Source organism: Barbus barbus, assembly GCF_936440315.1.
Source record: "Barbus barbus genome assembly, chromosome: 3".
NCBI lineage: Eukaryota > Metazoa > Chordata > Actinopteri > Cypriniformes > Cyprinidae > Barbus > Barbus barbus.
In genome coordinates this window covers 16,244,931-16,263,801 of record NC_136731.1, presented here as the reverse complement: position 1 = coordinate 16,263,801, position 18,871 = coordinate 16,244,931, and the positions used below count along the sequence as shown (strand labels likewise).

Genomic DNA, 18,871 nt, shown 5'->3' with positions numbered 1-18,871 from the left:
GTTCTACTTGATGGGAGTCGTTAATGTTGTATATGTGACAGCTGATTTCTGAACAACGAATTTGCCAGTAAAACATGTTTAATGGTCGTTATATAAAAAATAACATTCTTGTTGGTATTATGATATTTTTTAATGTGTGATATTTTGATAAACAAAGTACATGAAACTTTTTTTTCGCAGAAAGGATTGTGTTAGCTATGGGAACTTAAGTAAATTTAGATATGTGAAACTGTAATACTAAATTTATATATAGATAGATAGACAGACAGATATAGCTGCCTACACCCCATTTGAGAAATGTCCTTTTATGTACAGCTCTCTCTTAGTCAACAAATGGAATTGCTGTAGCACAGGTATTTCCCTGTAGATGGCAGCATTGCATAAAATACTTTTTTAAAAACATTAAAACTAGTTCATCTCAGTATTTACTTAAAATAATACAGCTGCGTACTTGTTTACTAACAACAAAAATAGCAAAATTAGTTTACAGTTATTTGTTTATGTATCTGACTTGAGAAACATTTTAATGGTCCTCAGACAATCGCATGTCCTCCAGCTCATCCTTCACGTAACTAACGTAGTTTCGGATCTCTGAGATGCGCTTGCGATTCCTCGTCACTTCTTCATCATGTATCTATTAACACAAACAAAGATTCAAACATTTACATTTTATTTAATAATAAAAAGTCTGTGAGGACAGCTGAATGGTGACAAACCAATATAATATAATAATTATTATAATATATAATAATATAGTATAATAATAATTGATATATTAATATAATATAATATGAATTATAAGTAAATGTGTTAATTAGTAAGTAAAAGTTAATTAGTTCAGGCACAGGAAGTGTGATCCTAGACAGCTGCTTGGTAGGCTGATACACTATGACAAAATAAAATATATAATATAATATTGTTAAGGTCTAAAAGCACAGGAAGCGTGTTCATTATCACATACTGATTTCAGCAGTCCGCTCATCCAGCTGTTGATCCGTGTCAGTAGATCATCCTCCCTGTTATCAATCTTCAGCAGGTGGGTGTCATGGGAAGCACTGACTGCATTGGTCACTGTGTCTTTATCTACCAACAGCTACATAGCAGCATAAGAAATGAGGACGAAACAGCAATCTATACTAAAATATGTGCTGGGACATAAATAGTTACATGACTTCTTCTTCATTATTCATAATGTATAAACACAAATTCTTATTTGTTTCTACGTTAAGTGATCAAGACTGTTTTCCACTGACCATGGCCATATCATCAGGTATTTCCTCCTCTAGCTCATTTTTGACCACCTTCTCCAGTGTTGCCAAGGCGATCTCAAGCTGTTGTTCATGGTGCTGGTTCTCCAGGTCTCGGCACTGTGCAAATGTGTGCCAGAGTCAAAGAAGTATTTTTGAATAAATGTATTTGTGTGTGTGTGTTTAGGATTAGTTGAATAAAGGATATATCCCTTGCACATATTCAATAAACCCTCCAACCATGTCTGAGATGTTCCTCTCAAAGTCTTTGAAGATGTCCTTAAAAAAAAGCAGATTTGTGAAACTTCTATTTGGTTATTGTGTTACGATATGGTCCATATATAATACATTAAAGGAATATTTCTCTCAAAAATGAAAATTTGCTGAAAATATACTCACCCTCAGGCCATCCAAGATATGAGTTTGTTTCTTTACAATATTTGGAGAAATTTAGCATAACATCACTAGCTCACCAATGGATGCTCAGCGGTGAATGGGTGCCGTTAGAATGAGAGTCCAAACAGCTGATAAAAACATCACAAGTAATTCACACCACTCCAGCCCATCAGTTAACATCTTGTGAAGATGCATGTTTGTAATAAATACATTTATCAAGATTTCCTCTATCCATAATATTGCTTTCTCCAATAAAAGTAATCACGTCTGAATCAGGAGAGAAATATGCACAGACCATACACTGTTTACAAGCGAAAACAGTCCAAAGCTTTTCGCTTCACAAGACATCAATTGATGGACTGGAGTGGTGTGAATTACTTGTGGATTATTGTGATGTTTTTAATCAGCTGTTTGGACTCTCATTCTGACGGCACCCATTCCCTGCAGAGGATCCATTGGTGAGCAAGTGAAGTATGCTACATTTCTCCAAATCTGTTCAAATTAAGAAACAAAGTCATCTAAATTTTGGATCAAGGCCTGAGGGTGAGTACATTTTCACTAAATGTTCAAATTTTGGGGTCAACAATATACGTCTATACGTTTTTTATTCTGACCTCCAGTTGGTCCACCAGCTGCAGTTCTAAACTCATGAGGGTTTCAGAGAGCTGGTTAGTTTGCTCTTGGCAGGAACAGATGTGATCTTCAAGTAGCTCGACATCTGTGATCTGTTGCATCTCCACTATTTTCTGCAAGAGAATGGAATTTCATTTGTGAGCATTTTGTTAGGTCCAGCTGGTGAGAAATTGCTTGTATCATTTTCCCAGCTTGCCTGAGGGAGAAGAAACTAACCTGCCTCCTGGAGCTTTCAAAGTCAGCTGCTATTTGTGCTGCTTTCTGCCGATTGTCAGCCACTGCCTCATGGGAACAGGTAAAAAAGGATTCCACCTCAGCCGTTCTCTGAGCATGCTGAGTCAAACCCGCATCAAATATCTGCACACATAGAGCCTCCATTTTGCTCTTAAATGTACATGGATTGTCAAGGTAAATGGATTGTTTTGAGGCCTTTTAGTATTTTTAATAGCAGTTCTATTATGTTTGCCATTCCTGACAAGGATATGTCTCAAGCAATGCTTCCATTCCAGGGAGGAGAGCCAGTTTCTCGCCATCAGGATCTTCATCAAACATGCTGTTATAGAGCTGAGGTCCATTCAAGAACTCCACGAATGCATCCTGTAAAAGAAGGAAGCAATATTTATTCACCAGTGTGAAGAGTATATATTACCTAGGCTAGTCCGGTAGAAAAAACTATTTTTTTTCACTACAGTAAATGTGTAAATCTAAATTATGAATCCTAGAACATTAGAGAACTTAATCTAAATGGTAATGTGGTCACCTTGTGCAGCTGAAGCTCCTCGTTGCTGATCTTCTGAGCCTCCATTGCCTGCTGCTCCTGCAGCTCATTTTGTTGCATTCCCTCAATTGCATACTTATACTTTGTAATGGCAATTTCACGCTATATATGTAAAAATATGCAAAGCCTATTAATTATAAACAGAACTAAAATCTAATAATAAAAAAGAAGAACATTAGGACAAATGTTATTTATCCCTAGTGAAAAAAAAGTGTGCTTGAATGTGTACTTCTAGCGTACTTCAAAACTGTACTTGCAGATAGAATATTAATTAAATAAAAGGTCATTGTACTTACAGAGAGTACACCTTCGTGACTTACAGAAGTACACATGACTACTAAAGTACTTGATTATTATTTTTGAAAGCAGTCAAAAAATGAGAAATGACTAATTAATGTCTTCCTTGCCGTTTGTTCATCCAGTAGTCTGTAGTCCAGATAAACTAAGTCTGGAAGATACGCTGCCACAAATGTCTTGTACCTCTCGTCATCACAGATGGGGTTTCCCGCAAGATTGAGAGTGCGTAAATTCTTAAACTTTCTAAGGTATAACACCTGCAGGATTGGATATGATTTTCTTCAGCTTTATGTTTGAGTGACATTCATGGATTAATTAAATTAATTGATTAGTGGATAGCTGCATACAATGAAATCAAACACGCTTTATCACACAAATGTATCATAACAAATACAATTGGCTTACATTTTCAAGCTGAGCAATTGCATTGTTTCCAAAAGAGAGGATGTGCAGGTTTTGCAGCGTATCCAGGTTTTCAATGACAGAAATGCGGTTGTTGAATAAACTCAAGTCCTGAAGTTTCACAAGAGAGTCCAGTCCTTCAATCACTTCAATATTATTAAATGACAAATCTGAGGAATACAACAATTACAGATTATTAGTGTCCGCATCTGTTTTGATGTCAATAAGACAACTTTAACTCACCAAGCCAGACCAAATTAGCGAGGTTTTCTAATCCTTCAATCCTCTCAATAACGTTATTATCCAGCTGAAGTTTTGTTAAAGAGGTGAAATGCCACAGGTGGTAAATCTTCAGGATGTCTACAAAAAACATCAATATAATTATATTTTGAAAAAAAGACCCATATTTTTGTAGCATTTCTCATTAATATATATATATATAGATACTTTTCTCTTGTTTTTTGGGCGAAATATGCTTAAAAATAAATCCACAAATTTATATAAAATGTTAACTGAATTAGTTTAATAAAGTGATACAGTTGTTTAGGTGTGAAATGATCAGTGATGTTCATACTCCTGTAGTCTAGTCTTAGTTGTAGCACGTCTTCATACTGGATGCCCTCTTTCTTGGATATATCTCCAGCTTGTCCCTGAGGTCTTTGTTCCTCAATTGCTTTTTTTAGCATCTCCTCGTCTATTACTTTAGGTTCATCCTGTTGCCAGTTCATTGTCCACTGCTTCTAGAGACTGGAGCCGTTTATTACCTGCAGAAACACATGGCCTACGGAGATCAAAAGCGGTATCTAGTGCATATTATAATTATTATTTTGGAGACCTGTCACCATAAAATCAGTGAAACATTGTATCAGTCATCATTTCAAAGGTTATTTTTCTGTATTAAAAGCTCATATTTAGTAATACACTCTCAATTGATAACAGACCTGCCTGGGACAAGCACACCTCTACCGGACGCCAAAGCAGTTGCTTAGCAACCGCAGACTACCGCTTGCAACTTCCGGAGATTTGAGCCGCTTTGAGGCGGGCTAAAATAATTAAAACAGAATTTCGTTTTTTTTTTTTTGTTTTTTTTTAATTGAGCCTGACTTTCTGTGGCATCAATGTATCACTTATTTATTTATTTATAATGAACCATACAGCAGGGCTGCCAACTTTTGAGTTCATCTTAGAGTGAGATTGTGGGGGCGGGGCTTGGTTATGGGGAGGGGCTTATGGAGGGGCGTGGCTTGGTGTGGAAAAAATACAAACAATCATTGCAGTAGCAGAAGTGTATTAGGTATATATTGATTGTCAAAGTATTTGGTATCTGTACAGAATTTCTTGGGAGATTTACATTACATTTAATTTTCACAAACATTTTACAGAAATAGGATTAACATGTGATTAACATGTTCACAGATTAACATGTGCTCTATTGTAAGTGCTGGTGGCTTAATCATCTCTGGGCTTTAATCTTTTGGCCTGGTCTCTCTTCTTTCTCTGAGGGCTCAACTGTCTCCTGCTCTAAAGTCTCAGATAGACTTTCATGTTCCTCCTGTGTCTTTTCCTGCTGCTTCTCAGGGTCACAGGACTTCTTGGAGGGCTGATAAGCTGCCCACATTGATACAAGCGTTCTTTTCTTGCCTGTCCCTGACACTTTAGATAACATCCTATAACAGAAAATTCTAATTTATCCATACTGACACCACCACCAGTCAAATATCTGGACATGATTGATGAGTTGTGATTGATATATAAATAAAATCATTTAAATATGGGCTGTCATTGACTTGACATTCTGTTCTTAGAAAACAATAATTAACATTAACTACTAGGCATATCCAGATATTTGTCATGTTTTTTTATGATGAAGTTATGTAAAATAACTGCTCAGTGCTGCAAAACAAACAACTCTGCTAATGCTAACTTAATTCTATATAAACTATAACAGCATATTAGCTACTAGCCTAAACTGGACGGAGACACGGGGCGCCCCGTAACTCACTGACCTGCCTGCGTTGTGCGTTCACAATTCACACGGTGCAGATGGGAGGGAGAACGGCTGACTACACAGTTTATGGGAATAAATTGTGTATTTCCCTCACAATTGTCACAAAAAACTCACTACACTGTCTGTCTGGTCTCTCTGCGCCTTGCTTTGCGAGAGATCATGCGGCGCGATTTTTTTTTCTCACTGCTGCACGAGTCTGCGTGAGAAAAGGGGGGTGTGGCGTGAGAGCGTGAGAATTGGGTCAATTGCGTGAGTCTCACGCTGAATGCGTGAGAGTTGGCAGCCTTGCATACAGTGATATTTTTCGAGTGACACGTACATTTGTTAGATACTTCATGGACCTAAAAGCAAATTTGGGGATTTATTAGAAATACAATCATATTTACCCGTTACACAATATGCACCAAACATGTCCATAAATTCATTTGAACTGGAATTTATGTTTCTATATGGCAATTTCCATATGTTTTCGCACATTCAGAGCCCTTTTGAGAGGAACTTGATCCCATGATTGACAGGAGTATTGATCAATCAATTAAAAGTATCGTTTGCCTAGACCAATCAAACAGCGCTCTGGGCGGGACTTACGCGCGCTGTCCGCCAGCCTCTCTCTGTCGGCGGATTGTTGTTGTCATCAAGATGGAGTTCTTGTTGGGGAATCCGTACAGCACTCCCGTTGGCCAGTGCATTGGTGAGTTAGCGGCTTATAATAGCTTCTTCTTTAATATAATGTGTTTTTATAATAGTTAATGGGCCATATTCATCCATTGCTCGTGTTAAAATGCTTTAAATGTGTGTATTAGCTGGTAGCATCACACAGTCAGCACTGTTAGCTAAATTAGATGATGTGCTAGCCAGTATCTTCATCCGGAGTAAACACACAGATGTTACTAGGAAACTCGCTTCATTTGTTTGTATTATTGGAAAATTCATAACTAGAGAGCGAGAGATTTTTACTCAGAGTAGGACTGAAAGGAGAAACAGTCTGGACTCAATCAGACCACATTCACTCTAACATTTAACATTTAGGACATTTATATCATTTACTTAACATCAGTTTACATGGCGGTACCACTTCTGTTTATATATATATATATATATATATATATATATATATATATATATATATATATATATATATATATATATATATATCATTTTGATTGCTCTCAAACATGTAATACTTTGTTTAGTGCTGTAATGCATCGGTTTGACGGTTTGTCATTATAGTATTTTTTTATTATTAATCATTCAGTTCATTATAATATATTAGTTTTACATGAAGAATTCTGTCACTGCTGAGGGATGTAATAATACATGATTTGTTTTACATTAAATACATGAAATTGATCTCAATGATACCCTCACGGTAATTGAAACGAAGCCAAAATAGTTAAAAAAAATATTAGATATGTGATAAATAAGTAACAAAATGTACTGTTCATTAACCAGAAAATAAATATTCATGATTCTGCTACATACATTTTTTTTAAATATAGTTTTTTATTAAATAATATATTTAAATGTATTAATAATAATTAGTAAAGACAGAAGCTCAGATGTGTGAGTGTTGATCATTGTTTATATGTGAATAAAAGTTTCAATTAAATCTGATATATTTTATTATTAATATAATTTGACACAATATATATAGTTACAGGACCTTGAATATTTTTCTTTAAATAGCCTATGTATAGTTTGTATAGTTTTAACCTAAAATCTTGAAGTTGAAAAGTTAATGTTCATTTGATTTTTTGACAACTAGTATTCAGTTTGAATTGCTTTCACTTATAGTTGACATGCGATTTATTGATGAATCTGAAAACCAGTTTATGTTGGCATATCTGCTCTGGAATTTGGTTACAAGCACCATAAAGCAGCAGTGATCCAGTCATGTGACTTTCGATTTGTTGACAGTGCAGGGTGTGCAAACTGGTGCACACGTAGCATCTTTAACCACAATGACTTGGCTTTCTCCCTGTTTTACATGAGCGGTTATGTGAGGAAATCCATGTTTGGCAGTTTGTTTGCATTTGAACGTTTTTATAGTGTGTTTGGGGTGTGTGCATTTGACTGGAGTTCCCAGGTAGCATTAAAATCTCTGAGATCAGAATACATTGTATGATTTGTCTGTATCCTAAACAATGCTGTTCTGTATGCCTTACAAATGTATGATGCACATTGGCACCACAGTTTTAAATACTAGACCAGATGATTTGGAAACTGCTATGTTCAGCTGAAAGAATAGTTTCTTTTTGTGCTGTAGGACATTGGTCAATACAGGTCAGTTTTAGGAGTGTATTATGGGCTTCATTTAATCAGTGTTAAAGTGCAGTCACGTTTACTATTCCTCTGCAGCATTTTGTGGGTGAAATCTAGTCCTTTCAATAGAAATCTGCACCTTTGTGTGAGGCCGAAAAATTCCCTGTGCAGATTTAGCTCATGTTCAGATTGGTCACGCAAATTTGCAGCATTGACCAATAGACATCTGCTTGGTTTAAAAGTGACTTACATGTGAGCTGTGCTTCCTACATTGCTTTGCTATTGCTATTATAGTCCTACAATTGGTCTTATTCGTCCATATCGCTATCTGACCCCACTTTTAAGGTATGGCCACATTTACCATTGCTTAGCAAAATGTTTGTTAGCTATTACAATAAAGCAGTTGGGAATTTCAGGAAAAAAAGTTCTTGCAAATTTCCTTTAAGTTGGTCATGCAAATTAGCTTTGTTGAGCAACAAAAATCTGCTTGGTTTAAAAGTGACTTTTGTGTGAGCTGTGCTTTATACATTGCTAATGCTATAATAAACAATGTGCCTTTTTTGGCCTGCAAAGTTTCGCCAGAATTTCACTAATGTGACCACACCTTTAGGCCAAAACTTGCTCTGTGCACGCATGCAAATCCAGACGTGAATGCTGAGCCATTATATTGCAATTGTATTATATTATACTTTAGTTATACTAAATTAGCTATGTATCATGTTGAAATAAGAAACCCTCCTTTTGTTTTGAGACCCAAGACCATGTTGATGTAAATTGATTAATTAGTACCCTGCAAGATGTGAGAAAATGACAGGTTTAGGAAAAGTCTATTAAATAAAATCTAAGCGAAGAATGTCTCTCTCAGCTGTCACGGCATCATAAGTACGTAAGAGGGTGAATTGTATTATGGACACTCTTGATTTTGGTAACAATTTGCGAACAATGGCTTACTACTTCTCAGCTATTTTTTTTTTTGAAAAAAAAAGACAGAACTATGTCATTTTGACAGGAACCTCAGAACAGCCTGATTTGAGAAAGGGGATTTTAAAATAGGGATTTAATTTTTTTTTATAGGATGGATGTGTACACACACACTTCCAACTAATTTGAATTTTGCATCCGATGACTCCTTTAATGCAAAGAAATATAATAAAGATCCTTGTAGCTTTGTCACATCAGTCTAGACTGTTGTGAAAGAACTTAGCTACAAAATTGAACCAGGATTACCAATAGAAAGACTAGTGTTGTCAGCCTATGTTTTAATATTAGATTATTACTGATGGACCTCTGAGGTCACTTGAAATGGTTTCCTCGGACATGTCTCGCTGTCATTTTTAGCTGTAGCATGTTCTGTAAGGTCACTTTGTTAATGTGGCGACAACAAGATTATGTCCTCAGAGAGATTAAAGGATGATGGTAAAAGTGTTGTGTCCCCTCCTTTTAGACCAAAGTGGACGTTATTCAGGTCTGAAACCGGCTCACTGAGGCATGAACTTTTAAGGAAGGAAAACACAGACAAGGACTTAATGAGGCGTGTTCACATAAGTAGCTTTGGAATCTGAAATGTTTTAAGTGTTTATCATGACTAAAATATCTAGCTGGCTGCCAACTTTCTTGTGAAATCTTGTCATTAAACTTCTGTACACCCCCCCCCCCCCCCCCCCAAAAAAAAACTACTTGAGCTTCATACTAGCCAATTATTAATATTTAAAAAATGTTTTCAATAGTTCTGTCAAACGATTAATCGCGATTAATCACATCCAGGTTTTTGTTTACATAATATATGAGTGTATACTGTGTATATATTTATTATGTACATATAAATACAAATACATGCATGTATATATTTAAGAAAAATATATTATGTTTATATATTATATATATTTATATAAAATAAAACATATGTTAATATACCTGTAAATATTTTCAAAATATATACAGTGTGTGTGTGTATTTACATAATAAATAAACAGTACACATACATATATTATGTAAACAAAAACGTTTATTTTGGATGCGATTAATCATTTGAAGTATCTTAATGAAATATTGTATCACTGATTTAAACCTCATGATCCTAACACATTCACAGACTTGTTCACGAGTCTGTAACTGGAAGTAATGACTTGTGGTCAGTGTTGTTATTGTTAACTAAAACTGAAACTATTAAAAATCATTTTTGGTAATTAAAATGAAATAATATATCAATATTAGATGAAAAACGTAGCCTAAATGAGTATTAGAAATGTTGCTTTGCAACTACTGAGATCAAATAAGTTGAAGAGCTAAAACTGAAATAAAAATCAAATAAACAGAAATATAAAAAATACAACAAAAGGAAATCATTTTAAAATTAAAATGAAAACTACTATAAAAATAAAAGATAATATTAAGAGATATTAGTATATAAATAATACTTAAGGTACATTGCTTTCGGTCAGTTCATTCAGTGATGAATTTGATGGAAGCTTAACATGAATTTGTCAGTCTTTTTGACCAGTTCATTAACAGAGAATCAGCTCATTAGGAATCAAGAGTAATTCCTGAATCTCTCTGTATGTTCAGCAGTTTCAGCAGCAGTACTGAAGTGTACAGGTTTGGCTGTATGGCCGTGTGGTGTTTGGCAGAGGTTGGTACGGCCGGTGCACGTGATCCAGCTCCCGGTGTTGGGCCAGCTGGGCTGAGCACTCGCTGTCTCCCACCGCAGGGCTGTACTCAGCCATGTGTCTTGCCTGTTTTCCGCTCGCTTTCTCTAACCTGTCTAACATTTTCCAGCACGCAATATTGTCCAGTTTTTATTATTTTCTTGCTCTTGTTCATTTACTTATTCCCTTCTGTCTTGAACTCCACAAATCTTCTTGAAGAGATTACTGGAGGATTTTCCATAAGAAGTTGCTTGGTTTGTTAATGGAATATTCTGGGTTCAGTTCAAGTGAAGCTAAGTTGACAGCATTTGTGGCATAATGCTGATTACAGAAAACAAAAATTTCCATCTTCTCCCTCTTTTTCCTGATAAAAAAGCAAAATGATTTAAAAGCAGAAATGTGAATTATTATTAGAGCACTTAATTCTTCTGTTAAAATGCGTGTATTGTTTGAGCTGTAAAGCTGTTTGTCATTTTCACAGCTGTTTTATGTTTGTTTGTTTTTAAAACTCTGTATAAGAAAATAGTATGTGAAAGCATAATGTGTATGTGTTATTAAATGAAATCTTCTTATTATGTAAAGTGATCATGTCTCTTCAGAAGGCTTGGATTAAACCGCTCGATTCATATGCTTTATTTTTACAATCTCTTTATTAACCTCTTGTTTGGAATGTGCTTTCAATGGACCGAAATCTCTCAGCTTTCATTTAAAAATATTTTCATTTTTGCTTCGAACATGAACAAAATTCTTGGGTTTGGAAAGAATTTTCAAAAAATGGTGCAAGTAGATGTGGAACTGACGCTCTTCTTTTAAGCTATTCATCTTGAGATATCAGCTGTACTATGGTTTTTCAGTTTTGTTTCGTTGTTGTGAAGCACTATTCTTCCTCTTTCCTGTACACACTCTCACGGTGAGACTGCAGCCTTTTCAGCCGATGTCTCCTCAACAACACGACTCCCAGCCAGCCTATGGGTGAAGCAGACATGCTGTAGGACAGGAGAGGAAGAAGAGTACTGCTGTGAACTCTGCTCTTGTGTCTGGTGAGCGAGCAGACAGTAGCAGCAGTCTTCTCTCCACCTCGTCACATCTGTCAGTTTGATAGAAGAGCAGCTCAGGGGTATGAATAAGCCATGAAGTATTTCCTGCGGCTCTGCAGACTACAGGAAGAGGCCTCACCCAGCCGTGAAAGTGGTGTTATGCTCCAGACACTTCCCAGTTTGTTGAGCGAAAGTTCACTGGTACTGCCAAGCTGATGTCCAGCGCTGTGGATTGATGGGAGTTTTGGTCCAATTGTAAAAGACACTTTGGTGTAGTAGTCTGTATATTTGGAAAACCACCCGAAAATGAACATTTGCTGAAAATTTACACAGCCTCAGGCCATCCATGAGTTGGTTTCTTCATTAGAACAGATCAGAGATTGAACTCTTGCATGCTCTGCATTTGATTGGTGTTTCACACATCTGTGGTCAGCCACCCTGAAGTGACTCAAATAGTCAAACTTGGCAGCTTAGGTGTTGTATGTATGTTACCAAAATGCAGACTTGCAGAAACACATTTGATTATATCTTGATGAACAGAAGTTTCAGTAGCTATGTTTCCATCCAAAGTTACGAATTAAACTTATGCGCAAATTTGTAATATCGTATAAAACATTTGCGAATAAAGCACCATTTCCATCCAGTGAGTTGGAGGGAACAAAATCGTCACTTTCAGGTTACCTTGCCCTAAATATCACAAAGAAAAATGTAATTTTCTGTTGTAGGAGTAGGCACTGTATGTAATAATTTTTGTATACAATAAATTACAAGCAATTGCAGGCGAAGCGCGGTCATGTTATTTTTGTTGTCTGCTGTTTGAAAACTCCGATTTGGGAACTGATTATAACAAAGCACTTGGACGAGACTTTGTTCAAGCATTTTAGAATGACAAACTAGCATTTAAGATTCAAGATTAAGATTCAAGAGTTTTATTTGTCACATACACAATTATACAGAGTATAACCAGCAGTGAAATGTAGGTCAGGTCCGCTCCAAGGACAGTGCAATTATAAAGTATACAAATATTAAGAAGAAGTACAAACATAAAATAAAAGATAAGATAAAATAAGATAAGATAGGATAAAAAATATAAATATAAATGTGCAGGTCAGTATGTTGTTGACAAATAGTAATGAGAGGAATGTGCAAAAAATAATGTGCAAAAAGTTGTACAGGGTATTTGAATAGCAGCAATATGAGGTAGAGAAAAATTATGAATAGCTTATTGATATATGATATTTACATGGAGAAAAAATTATGAATGAATAACTTGTTGATATGGTGATATTACATGGAGTCAAGTGATATTATGACACAGAGTTAGAGTTTAGGAGCCTGATGGCCTGGGGGAAGAAGCTCCTCCTAAGTCTCTCAGTTTTTGCCATCAGGCTACGGAAGCGCTTACCAGATGGAAGCAAAGTGAATAGACAGTTACCAGGGTGATTAGAGTCCTTGAAGATTTTAACAGCTCTACTTTTGCAGCGTTTGAGGTAGATGTCCTGCAGAGAGGGGAGAGCAGACCCTGAGATGCGCTCAGCTAAGCGCACAACTCTCTGTAGTGCTTTGCAGTCCTGATTGGAGCTGTTTCCATACCACACTGAGTCAATACACTTTCTATGGTCCCTGAATAGAAAGTTTTCAGGATTGCTGGTGAGACCCTGAATTTCCTCAGCTGTCGCAGATGGTACAGTCTTTGCCTGGCTTTCTTAACCTGTGATTGGATGTGTGTAGTCCAAGTCAGGTTCTCGGAGATGTTTACGCCGAGGTACTTGAAGCTACTCACCCTCTCCACAGGGGTCCCACTGATCCTGAGAGGAGAGTAGGGCTGCTGCTGTCTCTTCCTAAAGTCCATGATCAGTTCTTTAGTTTTCCCCACATTCAGTGAGAGACAGTTGTCCTGGCACCATGATGTGAGTCTCTCTACCTCATCCAAGTATGCGGTCTCATCGTTGTTGGAGATGAGGCCCAGAACCACAGTATCATCAGCGAATTTAACAATGGATGTGGAGCTGTGAGAGGACACGCAGTCATGCGTGTAGAGAGAGTAGAGCAGGGGACTCAGGACACAGCCCTGTGGGGCTCCTATGTTCAGAGTGATGGAGTTTGAGGTGAACTGGCCAACTTTCACCACTTGAGGTCTGCCGGTGAGGAAGTCTTGAATCCAGTCACAGAGTGAGGAGTTTAGGCCGAGGTCAGTGAGTTTAGATGCCAGCTTGATGGGGACTATAGTGTTGAAAGCTGAGCTATGAGCTATAGTCAATGAAGTCATTTCAGACACTGTGCAATTTATTCGGTTTAAATATACCAAATTTATTCTGTAAAAGTGTTTCCATCCTAGTTTATGTGCATGTTTTCTTACTAGATAAGAAATTTATCCTACTTAGTTTTTTTTTATGCGCAGTTTTAGAATTGATGCACATCTTGTAGTTTCCAGACAGCTTTTTTTATGCAGTATCCCAAAATGTGCATAAAGGTAGGTGGATGGAATTTTTGGTGTGTGTATTTTTGTTTATACGGCTGTTCATTGGCGCTTTGTTACTTTTCATATAACAGAAAAGTATGTAAATATAGGGCCCAGACTAGTACTGTGTTATAATGAAAGAAGTTCCTTTTTAAATTAGTCACTGATGTTTTACCTGCAGTTTGAATTTTGCATCGCATGTGTTGTGTTTTAGGGTTAAGGGAAATGTCTGTAAACTCTTACCATTTTTTTTTTCAGTGAGGACTTTTCATGTTATTTTGGTGTCAGCGGTCTTAGTGCACTTAGCAAGAATTTAGTCAATGCTTCAAATAGACACACTGGTTCAGCTATATAGGCCTAGTTCACCTATATATGCACATTTTATTTTGACCTCATTATCCAAATATTGTGACTAATATGTGCTGGTTTAGGGTCAATCTAAACTGTATTACTAACTAACTAACTAACTAGCTTGTTTGCCTGCCTGCCTGCCTGCCTGCCTACCTAACTAACTAACTAACTAACTAACAGGGGCTTGTTTACAGAATTAATTTATACAGGGTAATTGCAACTATTTAACTTGTAATTATTTTTGTTTTACAATAATTGTGAGATATAACTCAGAATTCTGAGAGAAAAGGTTAGAATTTTGTCTATATATACATACATATATAGACATACATACATGCATACATACATATATGTATATGTATATACATATATATATTGTCCACTTAATGAGGTCTTTGCTTGTTTGTATACAGGAAACAGAGGTTGTTTTGAGTTTGGGATGACGTTTAGAGGCAGATGGTCAGATTGTGAACGTTATGCGCTCGCTCAGTTCTCCTTTGCTATATTTGGTCATCTGTCCCCACCCTTATCCTGAGTCACTCATCAGGAAAGCAAAGCCAGCTTCACGTTGAGCCACAAAGTCTCATTCAAGCGTATCTTCAATAAAACCATGTTTAGCTCTGTGGCAACACAGAGATGTGAAAGCACATTTTTTAGCTGCAAGCTCTTATGTAGGAGAATCACACCCATGTTACTTCACACCTAATTTCAAAAGATTGTGACACCAGATCTTGTTTCATCACACTTTCTAAAAGTTACTGTAACTGTTTAAATAACAACACCTGCTGGTGAATTCTGTGTTCTAAAAGTACTTGCTGTTCCATTGTGTCTTTTCTAGCAAAAGAACACCTTGGAGTTTGACTTGAAACCTTATCTGTGCTACTGTTTTGTAAGCAGTGAGGAAAATGACATCTGACAATTAAGTAATAATCCAGGCCTGGTCAGTTCCGGTCAAGCCTCCTCGCAGATTGACGGCAGTAAAGCTGAAATCTCTTCTGCTAGATGCTGATCTTCTCTTATATAGTGTTTTAGAAAGTAAGCAGTAATGGGGAGAAACTGAAAGTTGCATCTCTCATTTTTGTGACAGTGTTACTTTAGTATCATTGAGATTTTATGTAGTTTTTATTAAGAGTTTGAATTTTATATTTTAATTTGACATTTTTTGTAACTTTGCTGTATCTTATAATTTTTATTATTTTTGTTATGTGTCTAATGTTTATATAGTTGTATTTTTTATTTCAGTTATTTTAGTACATCAGGTTAAACTAAAATTAAAATGAGAAATATGGCTGTGAAACTAGCTGATATATATATTTTTATATTTCATTTCAATTTCTTTTATTTTATTAATTAGCAATTTTCATGAATTTAGTTGTAGTTAACTGGTGTGACTAGGTTTTGAAGTGCATTTTTGCAAGTGTATATATAAGTACTGTGCATATATATATATATATAACCACTTCCTTCTGCCACGGATTGAAATCTCAAGTTGACAGTTGAACAGCTGAGCCCAAGCATCCGTTAAATGTCACTTAAGAACTAGTAACGAAGGAATGTTGAGTTGCTTCATTGAAAGCTTATTGTATTACTGTATTAAAAGCTCACTGTATGTATGTAACTGGCCCAGGTAAGGCTGCTGTCGGTGGGTACATGAGCGGTTGAAAGTTCTGAAATGGTTGTTATCAACAGTTATCCCATCCTCAGGGAACCGGGTGCAGTGAGCACTGCTAGACTGTTGATCAGGATGCAGTTCCATGTGGTCATGTGGTCATTGAGTTTGTTACGCTGTCTGTTGAGCCATTAAATGTTTTGTCTTACGTGTGTTTGTTTGTGTCAGTAATTGTGACGGCCTGCTGATCTGTGTGTGGTTTGTTTCTCACAGAGAAAGCCACAGATGGCTCCCTGCAGAATGAAGACTGGACACTCAACATGGAGATCTGTGACATCATTAATGAGACCGAGGAAGGGTGAGAGACCAGCACACAAACACACACTCGCACACAGCGCCTGCTGATGACTCACGGCGACTCTCACTGACTCGTTCAGTACGACAGAGCAGCAGACCGACTGGGAATGTGCTGTCGTAGCATTGAGCTCCGTCACTAATGGGTTCTCACAGTCCCACATGCCCCTCATTTAGGAAGCATAAAACCTCTTTCTTTCGTTCTTTCTTTCTTTCTTTCTTTCTTTCTTTCTTTCTGCAGAATGTTTTCTGCAGTTTTGTCTATACATTGAAAGTCCAAACAATTCACTTTCAATGTATTTTCTTTAAAAAAAGTATTTTTAATAATAATAATAATCTTATTCATCCCAAAACTTTTGAAAGGTAGTGTATGTAGTCAAGTAACCAGCTAGATGAAAACCAACTGTGTCTCGGCTGACCACTTGTGATTGGATCACCTGAGATTAATGTTCATACCAGGCATAAACCGAGCCTTTACACAGAGTCACAGTGCTGTTCCTACTCCATATGATCCTTCACTTTCTCTTTTTCTCTCACACACTTTGTCGTCAGACTGGCATTACAGGCTTGTCTCTGTTCTGTGTGAGGGAACACAGGGCTCTGTTGTGCTCTACTCTGTTTGGGCTGTTTTTTTCTTGTTGCATTTAAAGTTGTGGGTGTTTTCAAAAATTTAAACAATCTTCCTTGCTTTTTAATGATTATTTGCATAAACGCCTTGTAAGTAAAAGGACTTTGAAGATCTTGATGAAGAAGTTTATTGCAGCATAGCAGTGACAAAGTACATGTAGTACCTTGGGTTCAACGGAGTCGGAATGAGCCCAGAACATCATAAGTTCAAACCTTTTATACATTTCCAGTTTACTACCCTACATATAAATCAAGTTGCTCCTTTTGTAACAGCTGTATTCTGTATGTTAATTAAGTTCTGACACCCCTTTGTCTGAGGTGGTTCTCAGTGTCCCACACCTGCTCCCATTGGTCACCTTTTGCTCAGGATGTGATCATCCCAAATGGTCTACAAACAACTGTTGACTTTTTTATTCTCTATAATAATTAAGCCATTTTGGGAAATGAGCATGATCAAATATATTGTGGAGTGGAAGTTGGGTCGAGGCAGACTATAGATTCTTACAGTCCCCTCTTTGATGCTCTTGGCCCAAAAGAAGCATCACATCCACACCCTTACACAGATTACAACTCCCTTCCTGGGTATAGGTGCCCAGTGGCGGTGAAGCCCTGTCTTAGGTTGTCCCCCTCTGGCCAAAGGAAAATCTTACCCGTCATTGGGTCATCACCTCATGCACACTGGTTATCGCTCCATCCAATCAGGCAAAATTTATCATAGAGACTTTTCTCAAATTTGGCAAAATTACATACAAACATTTTTTGGGGTTTGGGAGAGGAGCACTTGAGAACCACAACAGCAAAAGGAATTTTCTACATGTACTAAACATTATGACAGTACAAACACAAAGTGTGTGTGCTGTTTTCTTCACGTGTGTTCTGTCCCTTTAATCAATGTGAACACCTTTGTCCACGTGTGTATTCAACAGACAATCCTGTATTTGAGTATGCATATATGTGTGTCTTTCTAGTGTCATGTGCAGTGAGTCTGTGTCTTTGTGCATTTCTTTGTGTGGGTATGTCCTTTGCCCACTCGTTTTCCATCTTGGTGGAACGACTGCTGTCCATAGTCTCTGAAATGGTTTGATCTCTCCTTGTTCCTCTTTTCCATTTTTTTTATTCTTTTCACTTTGAAAAAGTCCTTCTAGAAGAAGCAGTCATTGCTATTGTTGCAGTTTGTGAAGTTCCATCAGGCCCATCCATCCCATGGTGGGTCTCAGGGTTTCTAAATCTTTTTGGCTTGGAGTTCTGAATCTTGTAGGTCTGGAAATCTCAGGATTTCTGGTTCTGATGATCACTCGGTTCTTTAAGAAGTCTTTTTCTTGTGGAAGTCCCCTGGCTCCACTAGTTCTGCTGGCCCTCTTGTCCTTCAGATGACCGAATCATCATTCTCCTGGAGGTTACACCTTTCAAGCAATCTCAATGCTTATACCTGAAACAAGATCAAAAAGAAGTGGTTGCCCCCCTTTCCCCCACAAGAATCTTTTCACATTTAAAACATCATTGTTACAGAAATTTAATCACAGAATGCAATTAAATCATTTCTCATACATTATATTTAAATATCAATGCCATTAACACATTTCTTATAAATTATAAAGAATCACCCCCTTTTTGATAGTAAAATTTTTTTTCTAAAATATAATACTATCATAAAACCATTTCTTTGCAGCTTTCATTTCTTCTAATCTTTTCTTAGTTACCTTGTATGAGGCAAAAAGAGCTTGAAGTGCATTTGCAACTTTTCCCTCTTTGTTTTTAGGCATT

At 36.8% G+C, this 18,871-nt stretch overlaps 2 protein-coding genes across 6 annotated transcripts in view; one reads left to right on the top strand and one right to left on the bottom strand.

The window, feature by feature from the left end:
• Positions 1–63: 63 nt before the first annotated feature.
• Positions 64–5,943, bottom strand: LOC306847230 (dynein regulatory complex subunit 3-like). 3 transcript variants are annotated; one of them, XM_079381062.1, is made up of 13 exons: positions 4,695–4,749; positions 4,328–4,517; positions 3,997–4,113; positions 3,757–3,923; positions 3,462–3,608; positions 3,037–3,156; positions 2,761–2,873; positions 2,493–2,667; positions 2,258–2,389; positions 1,456–1,526; positions 1,254–1,377; positions 962–1,093; positions 64–634 (listed from the first exon to the last, which is right to left on the bottom strand). In XM_079381062.1, the coding sequence occupies exons 2-13, from the start codon at positions 4,479–4,481 to the stop codon at positions 524–526; spliced, it is 1,563 nt and encodes a 520-aa protein (XP_079237188.1). In that variant the 5' UTR covers positions 4,482–4,517; positions 4,695–4,749; the 3' UTR covers positions 64–523. The 3 variants fall into 3 exon arrangements, with proteins under 3 accessions (XP_079237188.1, XP_079237189.1, XP_079237190.1); XM_079381063.1 differs by lacking the exon at positions 4,695–4,749 and adding an exon at positions 5,760–5,943 and having other exon boundaries at positions 113–634; XM_079381064.1 differs by lacking the exons at positions 3,462–3,608; positions 4,695–4,749 and adding an exon at positions 5,760–5,943 and having other exon boundaries at positions 113–634.
• Positions 5,944–6,386: 443 nt separating this feature from the next.
• Positions 6,387–18,871, top strand: part of LOC306846896 (TOM1-like protein 2) — a 32,319-nt gene continuing 19,834 nt past the window's right edge. For 2 of the 3 annotated variants that reach the window (XM_079380586.1, XM_079380585.1), the window contains exons 1-2: positions 6,387–6,452; positions 16,400–16,484. In XM_079380586.1, coding sequence (XP_079236712.1) covers positions 6,401–6,452; positions 16,400–16,484 — 137 coding nt within the window. In that variant the 5' untranslated portion in view covers positions 6,387–6,400. The remainder of the gene's footprint in view (positions 6,453–16,399; positions 16,485–18,871) is intronic. The other variant, XM_079380584.1, reaches the window with a different exon arrangement.

Excerpts from the sequence above, each read along its gene's own strand:
- LOC306847230 (XM_079381063.1), bottom strand. The coding sequence starts at position 4,481 with ATGAACTGGCAACAGGATGAACCTAAAGTAATAGACGAGGAGATGCTA. Across the intron at positions 3,924-3,996 it reads CGCTAATTTGGTCTGGCTTG|ATTTGTCATTTAATAATATT; the intron begins GTGAGTTAAAGT and ends TGTATTCCTCAG. Across the intron at positions 3,157-3,461 it reads GACTACTGGATGAACAAACG|CGTGAAATTGCCATTACAAA; the intron begins GCAAGGAAGACA and ends TTACATATATAG.